This window comes from Babylonia areolata, chromosome 34 (assembly GCF_041734735.1).
Source record: "Babylonia areolata isolate BAREFJ2019XMU chromosome 34, ASM4173473v1, whole genome shotgun sequence".
NCBI classification, from domain to species: domain Eukaryota; kingdom Metazoa; phylum Mollusca; class Gastropoda; order Neogastropoda; family Buccinidae; genus Babylonia; species Babylonia areolata.
The window spans coordinates 19,258,838-19,268,837 of NC_134909.1; the positions used below are offsets into that span (position 1 = coordinate 19,258,838).

A 10,000-nucleotide genomic window follows, 5' to 3' on the forward strand; every position below is an offset into this window, starting at 1 on the left:
TGTCTGTCTCTGTCTCTGTCTGTCTGTCTCTGTCTGCCTTTCTCTCTCTCTCTCTCTCTCTCTCTCTCTCTCTCTCTCTCTCTCTCTCTCTCTCTCTTTCTCTTTTCTTTGAGCTAATTTCTACGAATCCTTGAAATTACTGAGACTGATAAACAAATGATGTATTCTCAATATCCTTGTCTATTTGTCTATCTCCTTTCCTCCCTTCCTCTTTTCCTCCCTCCTCCCTCTCTTCCTCTCTCTCTCTCTCTCTCTCTCTCTCAACAGTTTTCCTCTCTTTCCTTCCTCGTATCTCTTCCTCTCTTACCTTCTTCTTCCCTCTCTCCTTCACGCAAAAGCAATGTTATTTTGTGGGGAACTGTGTATTTTCTATGCCATTTATTGTTCTTGTTGTTGTTGATGCCATGCAAAGTGGGTTTTTTTTCCTTCTTTTTTCGGTCTTCTTGTATTTCGTAGATTAGTTTATACGTTTTCTTTACGAGGGTAGGATGAAAACAGGCCGATAAGTGCCTATTCCTTTTCCCTCAATAAAAAAGTTTCGATTTCGATTTCGATTTCGATTTCTCTCTCTCTCTCTCTCTCTCTCTCTCTCTCTCTCTCTCTCTCTCTCTCTCTCTCTCTCTGTGCACTGGTTGCTACCATTTTCATGGAAAGAAAAGAACTTTGTTTTGTTTGAATATTTGCTTTCACCATTCTACTTTTGTTTACTTTTAATGGTTCGTTAAACAATGTTGAAAGTATGTTGACGCATTCACCCATGTCATAAGGACCTCATGGCCAACAACATTTACGTGTCAAAAGCGTCAAGCGTGTGTGTGTTGTGTTGTGTGTGTGTGTGCGTGTGTGTGTGTGTGTGTGTTTCTATTGCGTTTTACTGAGGACAGTGTTACGTTGGGTTACATTTAGATCTGAGGAAAAACAAACAAACAAACAACGGATTTCTTTACAAAGGCAATGTTTTAACTGTTATTGAGATGTTGAAGATGGTAATGATATTGACGATGACCATTGATAATTGTCATTCTGAATGCGACAATGAAAGAAGAAGAAGAAGAAGGAGGAGGAGGAGGAAGAGGAGGAGGAGTTAGTGATGACGACGATGATGACGATGATAATGACGACGACATCGATGACGATGATGATGATGACGATGTCGTTAATGATAAGAACGACGGCGACAACAACGACAACGATGATGATCATGATGACGATGACGATGATAAAGACAATGACGACGACGATAATGGCGATAATGACGACGACAATGATGATGATGACGACAACGATAATGACGACGACGACGACGGTGACGATGTGTGTGTGTGTGTGTGTGTGTGTGTGTGTGTGTGTGTGTGTGTGTGTTCAAAGTTTGAAATATATTTTTCTTCATTTTATCAGTGTGTGTGTGAACTCAGAACTCAGAACTCATTTAATCGTCGTAAAACCATCATAGGAATTATGGACACTATAAACTAAACACAACAAGCAAACAAAAAGTAAAAGCAATAAGTTGTGAGCACATGCAGGATATTCCATAAGACATAGCTATGGACTGCGAACTTTAAAGCATTGTGTGTGTGTGTGTGTGTGTGTGTGTGTGTGTGTGTGTGTGTGTGTGTGCGCGCCATGCGTGTGCATGTGCGTGCGTGCGTGCGTGCGTGCGCGTGTGTCTGTGTGTCTGTGTGCAGGCATCTCGTATCCTCCCAGCTGCAGTCCACAGACGCACGACGGGTCTTCCCTTGCTTCGACGAACCCGACTTTAAGGCTACATTCGCAATCTCCATCATCCACCAGAGGGGTGAGCGGGCCATCATCACTCCACACAGACACCCCCCACCCCACCCCACCCCCACCCTACCCACACACCCCGCCCACTCCTCCCATACCCCTCTCCCTCCTCCTCCTCCCCCCTCCTCCCTCCTCCCCTCCATCCGTTGATCCACACTTCCCCCTTCCTCCAGCACCACCCCCTACACACACACACACAGACACACACACACACATTCTCCCCCCCCCCCACACACACACTGCTGCCTCGCATGTTAAATCTTTGGAAAATAGAAAAGAGGTGCCACAATTTCAATCATAATTCTTGACATTTTTTGTCTGCATGCATTTTAGGGATTGAATTCATTTGCGCCGATGCGTCTTAAATCAGAAGAAGAAGAAGAAGAAATTGACTCTCTCTCTCTCTCTCTGTGAGTGTGTGTGTGTGTGTGTGTGTGTGTGTGTGTGTGTGTGTGTGTGTGTGTGTGTGTGTGTGTGTGTGTGTGTAAGGATTTGCGTTTTCTGTGACACGAATGTGTGTGCGTGCGTGCGCGCGCGCGCGCGCGCGTGTGTGTAAGGATTTGTATTTTCTGTGACACGAATGTTAAGTGAAGGGTGTGTGTGTGTGTGTGTGTGTGTGTGTGTGTGTGTGTGTGTGTGTGTGTGTGTGTGTGTGTGTGTGTGTGAGAGAGAGGATTTGCATTTTCTGTGACACAAATGCTAAGTAAAGGGTGTGTGTGTGTGTGTGTGTGTGTGTGTGTGTGTGTGTGTGTGTGTGTGTGTGTGTGTGTGTAAGGATTTGCGTTTTCTATGGCACGAATGTTATGTCAAGGGTGTGTGTGTGTGTGTGTGTGTGTGTGTGTGTGCGCGCGCGCGTGCGTGCATGCGTGCGTGTGTGTCTCTGTGTGTGTGTGAGTGTGCGCGCGCGCGCCGCGGCTTATCTATCTATCTATCTCTCTCTCTCTCTCTCTCTCTCTCTCTCTCTCTCTCTCTCTCTCTCTCTCTATATATATATATGTGTGTGTGTGTGTGTGTGTGTGTATGCATGTGTGTGTATGTGTATGCATGTGTGTGTGTATGTGTGTGTGTGTGTGTGCATGTGTGTGTGTATGTGCATGTGTGTGTGTGTGTGTATATACATGTGCGTGCGTATGTGTGTGTGTGTGTGCTCGCGCACGCGTGCGGGGCGCGTGCTTGAAGGTTACCAAGCGTTCAGCAACATGCCGGTGAAACGGGAGACAACTCTGGACAGCACGTGGAGCCGTAAGGATTACGACACCACACCAGTTATGTCCACCTACATCCTGGCATTCGTCGTTGGCGAATTCCGGTCTCGTAACGCTACCATTGTTGAGAAGGATGGCAGACGATATTCTGTGAGTCTGTGATGCCTGCATCCGTCATTCGTTTCCTGTGTCATTCATTTAATCAGGTTTTAGTCACGCTCATAATTATACTCACTCATACAGACATAATTATTGTAACATTTCTAAGTGTGTATGACCCTTTTGATTATTTTACTGACCCCGCCGCATATGTAGGCAGGAGTACTCCGTTTTCGGGGATGTGGATTATAGATATAGAGACATGCTGTGTGTTATGTGTGTCACTGATGATGATAATGATGATGATGATGACGACGACAACGACAGCATCGCTGACGACAACGATGACAAACTATGACAGTGACAATGACGATGTTTATGTCGATGACAACAATGACGATGATGATGATGATACGACGACGATGACGATGGTGGTGATTATGATGACGAAGACGACAATGACGACGACGACGACGATGATGATGGTGATGACGTTGATGACGACGACGATGACGACGACGACGAAGATGATGGTGATGATGATGACGACGATGATGACGACAATGACGACGACGACAACGGTGATGATGATGACGACGACGACGACACTGACAACGACGACAACGATGATGATGATGACGACGACAACGATGATGATGATGACGACGATGACGACACTGACGACAACGACGACGACGATGATAACGATGATAACGACGATGACGATAATGATGATGATGATGATGATGATGATGATGATGACGACGACGGCAGCTCAAGGTGTGGGCACGGCCAGACGCCTTCCCCCAGACGGAGCACGCGCTGGAGTTCGGCGTGCAGACCTACAAGTTCTTCACGCGCTACTTCGGCATCCCGGACTGCGTGCCCAAATCTGGTGACTGACCCCCTGTACACACACACACACGCGCTCGCGCGCGCGCGCATCCACGCCCATGCACGTGCACATACACACATGCATACATCCGCACATGCATGCACGTCACATACATACACACACACACACACACACACACACACACGGAGTACTCTCTCTCTCTCTCTCTCTCTCACACACACACACACACACACATACACACACACACACACACACACACAAACAAACAACAACAAACCAACAACAGCAGAAAGAGCTTGCATGCGTGTGTGTGTGTGTGTGTGTGTGTGTGTGTGTGTGTGTATGTGTGTGTATGTATGTATGTATGTATTTATGTATTTATGTGAGAGTGCGCGTGTGTGTGTGCGTGTGTGTGTGTGTGTGTGTGTGTGTGTGCCGTGTGGCACGTGCAGACCACGTGGCGGTGCCAGACTTCAGTGGCGGGGCCATGGAGAACTGGGGCCTGGTCATTTACCGCGAGTCCTCCTTGCTCTTCGACCCCCTGGTGTCCAGCAGTTCCAACAAGTACATGGTCTCCCTCATCGTCGCCCATGAGATCTCTCACACCGTGCGTCTGTGTCTCTGTGTCTTTGTGTGTGTGTGTGTGTGTCTGTGTGTATGTCTGTGTCTGTGTCTGTCTGTGTCTCTCTGTCTCTGTGTTTCTGTGTCTCTGTGTTACATGGTCTCACCTCATCGTGGCCCACGAGATCTCTCACACCGTGCGTCTGTGTCTCTGTGTCTGTGTCTCCATCTGTGTGTGTGTGTGTGTGTGTGTGTGTGTGTGTGTGTGTGTGTCTGTGTTGCATGGTCTCACATCATCGTGGCCCACGAGATCTCTCACACCGTAGCGTCTGCAGCTCTGTCTGTGTCTGTGTCTGTTTGTGTGTGTCTGTGTTACATGGTCTCACATCATTGTTGACCACGAGATCTCTCACACCGTGAGTCTGTGTCTGTGTCTCTGTCTGTCTGTCTGTGTGTCTGTGTTGCATGGTCTTACCTCATCGTCGCCCACGAGATCTCTTCACACCGTGCGTCTGTGTCTCTGTGTCTGTGTCCCCGTCTGTGTGTCTGTGTGTCTGTCTGTGTGTGTGTGTGTGTCTGTGTGTCTGTGTGTGTCTGTGTGTCTGTCTGTCTCTCTGTGTCTCTTGTCTTTCTCTGTCTGTCTGTCTCTGTAGCCTGATCAGTGAAACATTCATATCCGTATTCGTATTCTCTCTGTGTCTCTGTCTGTCTGTCTGTCTCTCTCTCTCTCTCATGCAGACATAAATATACTCACATACACGCACACATACACATACAGACATGCATACGTATATATGCACACATCTATACAGACAGGCATTCACTCCGACAGATACAAACATTCAGACACAGACACACATGCACACACATGTTTACAGTCACACACGCATGCATAGAGATATGCACACACACACACACACACACACACACACACACACACACACACACACACACACACACATTATTACAACTATACACACTCTCTTTCTCTCTCTCTCTCTTTCACACACACACACATACACACACGCTCGCTCGCTCGCACACAATGAGAGATATTGAATTAAGGGAAGCATATAAGACAGACAGACAGACAGACAGATACAGAGACATAGAGACAGACAGACAAACAGGCTAACACACAGACACACGGATACAGACAAGAGAGACACAGACAGACAGACAGAAGCAGAGAGACACAGACATACACACAGAGATAAATGAAGACAGAGACCAGTAGAAACGAACGGAGACAGAGACAGAGACAGAGACAGAGAGACAAAGACATAGGTTTGCAAGCTCGATATAACCATTAATTAGATTGTTCTTGTTCTTGTTGCTTATAGTCCAACCGACCGCAATAATTAGATGTAATGTATGTGTGTACATACGTTTCCATCAACATTAATACTGCTGTTGTACGATACATTTGAACAGTGTGTGTGTGTGTGTGTGTGTGTGTGTGTGTGTGTGTGTGTGTGTGTGTGTGTGTGTGTGTGTGTGTGTGTGCTCTTATGCGTATGTATGTGTGCGTGCGCGTGTATGTTTTACGGGTACATGCGTGCGCGTGCGTGCTTTGTGTGTTTGTGTGTGTGTGTGTGTTTGCGTGCATGCTTGTGTGTGTGTGTGTGTGTGTGTATGTGTGTATGTGTGCGCGCGTGCGCGTGCGTGCTTGTTTGTTTGTTTTGTGTGTGTGTGTGCGTGTGCATGCGTGCGCGTGCGTGCTTGTGTGTGTATGTGTGTTTGTGTGTGTGTGTGTGTGCGTGCGCGCGCGCGCGAGCGTGTGTGTGTGTTTGTGTGCGTGTGAATGCGTGCACGCGCATGCTTGTGTGTGTCTGTGTGTGTCTGTGCGTGTGCATGCGCGCGTGCACGCGCGTGTGTGTCTGTGTGTGCGCGTGTATGTTTTACGGGTGCATGCATGCGCGTCCGTGCGTGCTTGTGTGTGTGTGTGTGTGTGTGTGTGTGTGTGTGTGCTTGTGTGTGTGTGTGTGTGTGTGTGTGTGTGTGTGTGTGCAGTGGTTCGGCAACATGGCCACAATGAGGTGGTGGGATGACCTGTGGCTGAACGAAGGGTTTGCCAGCTCTCTCATGTACATCGCCATGGACGACATCTACCCCCAGTGGAACGTGGTCAGTGTGTGGTCAGTGTGTGTGTGTGGTCAGTGTGTGTGGTCAGTGTGTGTGTGGTCAGTGTGTGTGTGTGGTCAGTGTGTGTGGTCTGTGTGTGTGTGTGGTCAGTGTGTGTGGTCTGTGTGTGTGTGGTCAGTGTGTGTGTGTGGTCAGTGTGTGTGTGGTCAGTGTGTGTGGTTAGTGTGTGTGGTCAGTGTGTGTGGTTAGTGTGTGGTCAGTGTGTGTGGTCAGTGTGTGTGGTTAGTGTGTGGTCAGTGTGTGTGGTCAGTGTGTGTGGTTAGTGTGTGTGTGTGGTTAGTGTGTGGTCAGTGTGTGTGGTTAGTGTGTGTGTGTGGTCAGTGTGTGTGTGTGGTCAGTGTGTGGTCAGTGTGTGTGTGGTCAGTGTGTGTGTGGTCAGTGTGTGTGGTCAGTGTGTGTGGTTAGTGTGTGTGGTTAGTGTGTGTGTGGTTAGTGTGTGTGTGGTTAGTGTGTGTGGTCAGTGTGTGTGGTTAGTGTGTGGTCAGTGTGTGTGGTCAGTGTGTGTGGTTAGTGTGTGTGGTTAGTGTGTGGTCAGTGTGTGTGGTTAGTGTGTGTGGTTAGTGTGTGGTCAGTGTGTGTGGTTAGTGTGTGGTCAGTGTGTGGTTAGTATGTGTGTGGTTAGTGTGTGTGGTCAGTGTGTGTGGTCAGTGTGTGTGGTTAGTGTGTGTGTGGTTAGTGTGTGTGTGGTTAGTGTGTGTGGTCAGTGTGTGTGGTTAGTGTGTGTGGTTAGTGTGTGTGTGGTCAGTGTGTGTGTGTGGTTAGTGTGTGTGGTTAGTGTGTGGTCAGTGTGTGTGGTTAGTGTGTGGTCAGTGTGTGGTTAGTATGTGTGTGGTTAGTGTGTGTGGTCAGTGTGTGTGGTTAGTGTGTGTGTGGTTAGTGTGTGTGGTCAGTGTGTGTGGTTAGTGTGTGTGTGGTTAGTGTGTGTGGTCAGTGTGTGTGGTTAGTGTGTGTGTGGTTAGTGTGTGTGGTCAGTGTGTGTGGTTAGTGTGTGTGGTCAGTGTGTGTGTGTGGTTAGTGTGTGTGGTTAGTGTGTGTGTGGTTAGTGTGTGTGTGGTTAGTGTGTGTGGTCAGTGTGTGTGGTTAGTGTGTGTGTGGTCAGTGTGTGTGTGTGGTTAGTGTGTGTGGTTAGTGTGTGTGTGGTTAGTGTGTGTGGTCAGTGTGTGTGTGTGGTTAGTGTGTGTGGTCAGTGTGTGTGTGTGGTTAGTGTGTGTGGTTAGTGTGTGTGTGGTTAGTGTGTGTGTGGTCAGTGTGTGTGTGTGGTTAGTGTGTGTGGTTAGTGTGTGTGTGGTTAGTGTGTGTGGTCAGTGTGTGTGTGTGGTTAGTGTGTGTGGTTAGTGTGTGTGTGTGGTTAGTGTGTGTGGTTAGTGTGTGGTTAGTGTGTGGTCAGTGTGTGCGGTTAGTGTGTGGTCAGTGTGTGGTTAGTGTGTGTGTGTGGTTAGTGTGTAGTCAGTGTGTGTGTGGTCAGTGTGTGTGGTCAGTGTGTGTGTGGTCAGTGTGTGTGGTCAGTGTGTGTGTGTGGTCAGTATGTGTGTGTGGTTAGTGTGTGTGTGGTTAGTGTGTGGTCAGTGTGTGTGTGGTTAGTGTGTGGTCAGTGTGTGTGTGGTCAGTATGTGTGTGGTTAGTGTGTAGTCAGTGTGTGTGTGGTCAGTGTGTGTCTGGTCAGTATGTGTGTGTGGTTAGTGTGTGGTCAGTGTGTGTGTGGTCAGTGTGTGTGTGGTCAGTGTGCGGTCAGTCTGTGGCGTGTTTGTCAGAAATATTTGGATATGATCTACCCCTGCTCCCCCAAATCAACAACCAAACAACAACAACAACAAAACAAACAAACAAACAAAAAGAAACAAAGATAACAGAAGCATAAAGAAACATAAAGAGAACAACAAAAAACATTTTGAAATGTCCTTCCAACAAAGTCAGTATTTTCATATGATCCCTAAAAGCAGTCGATGATATAGTCTCCACTATTGCTGAGTGATGGCCTAGAGGTAACGCGTCCTCATAGGAAGCGAGAGAATCTGAGCGCGTTGGTTCGAATCACACAGTCGCCTTCTTTCCCCTCATCCTCCACTAGACCTTGAGTGCTGGTCTGGGCGCTAGCCATTCGGGTGCGGCGATAAACTGACGTCCCATGTGCGGTGCGGTATGCACCTAGCGCACGTAAAAGTACCCACGGCAACGAAAGGGTTATCTCTGGCAAAATTCTGTAGAAAAATCCACTTCGATTGAAAACTAAGCAAAATATTGCAGGCTGGAAAAAATTACAAAAAAAAGGGTGGCGCTTTCAGTGTAGCGACACGCTCTCCCTGGGGAGAACAGCCCGAATTTTACACAGATTGTGACAAAAGAGTTAAACAATACAATACAATACGATACTATTCCTGACAACTTCAGCGTATGACAATTCTGTGTGCCTCACTGCCCAATAATTCTAATAAATGTCAGCTCTAAAACAAAAACAAGAATAATTTAAAAAAAAAGAAAAAAAAAGAAAAGAAAAGAAAAACAAAGAAACAAGCAAACACCGATATGATCTCCAACAGCAAGGTCAGCAATATATTGATAATAATAATAATAATAATAATAATAATAATGTACATTTATATAGCGCCCTTTCTCACTAAGATCTCAGGGCGCTTTACATGAAAGAAAAATATTACAAGTAACATAAAACATTCATGACCACTATTTCTAAAAAAAAAACACCCCTCCCCCCACTCACACTCTCCCTTTCCCACTCTACATACATCCAAAGTGAGATGACATGGGTGGTGTTGGAGAAAAGGAAGCTGAGAGTACTTATAGATAGGCTTTAAAAAGATGAGTCTGTAGTGATGAGCGAAAAGCAGAAATAGAATCAGATGCACGGATATGACGAGGAAGGTTTTTTCCAGATGCGAGGAGCAGCAAAGAAGAAAGAACGTTCACCATAGGTTCTTGTATTGACACGAGGAAGTTCTGATGTGATCCTTAATAATAATAATAATAATGGATACTTATATAGCACACTGTCCAGAAATCTGCTCTAGGTGCTTTACAAAAAAACCGCTTTGTTAACATAAAACATTACATCTATGTTACATACACACACCAAAATATGACTACACACACACACACACACACACACACACACACACACTGCATACATACATTTCAACAATACATGTGTATCTAACAGCTACCCTAACACATACACACACATAGGCAGGCACAAACTTACATAAACGCACGCACACACAATACACATTCATATACATGCTTGTAGTTATGTACACATACATATGTATACATACATAGTCAAGCACAGCTAACACAAAGGAAGTGGACCTGCCACAATTGAACTTACTGCTGA

At 46.6% G+C, this 10,000-nt stretch overlaps 1 protein-coding gene across 1 annotated transcript in view; it reads left to right on the forward strand.

The window, feature by feature from the left end:
- LOC143277574 (glutamyl aminopeptidase-like) overlaps positions 1–10,000 on the forward strand; it is a 66,197-nt gene that overhangs the window by 31,886 nt on the left and 24,311 nt on the right. The window contains exons 4-8 of the mRNA XM_076582452.1: positions 1,689–1,798; positions 2,968–3,143; positions 3,867–3,987; positions 4,401–4,555; positions 6,523–6,636. Of these exons, the coding sequence (XP_076438567.1) occupies positions 1,689–1,798; positions 2,968–3,143; positions 3,867–3,987; positions 4,401–4,555; positions 6,523–6,636 (676 nt within the window). The remainder of the gene's footprint in view (positions 1–1,688; positions 1,799–2,967; positions 3,144–3,866; positions 3,988–4,400; positions 4,556–6,522; positions 6,637–10,000) is intronic.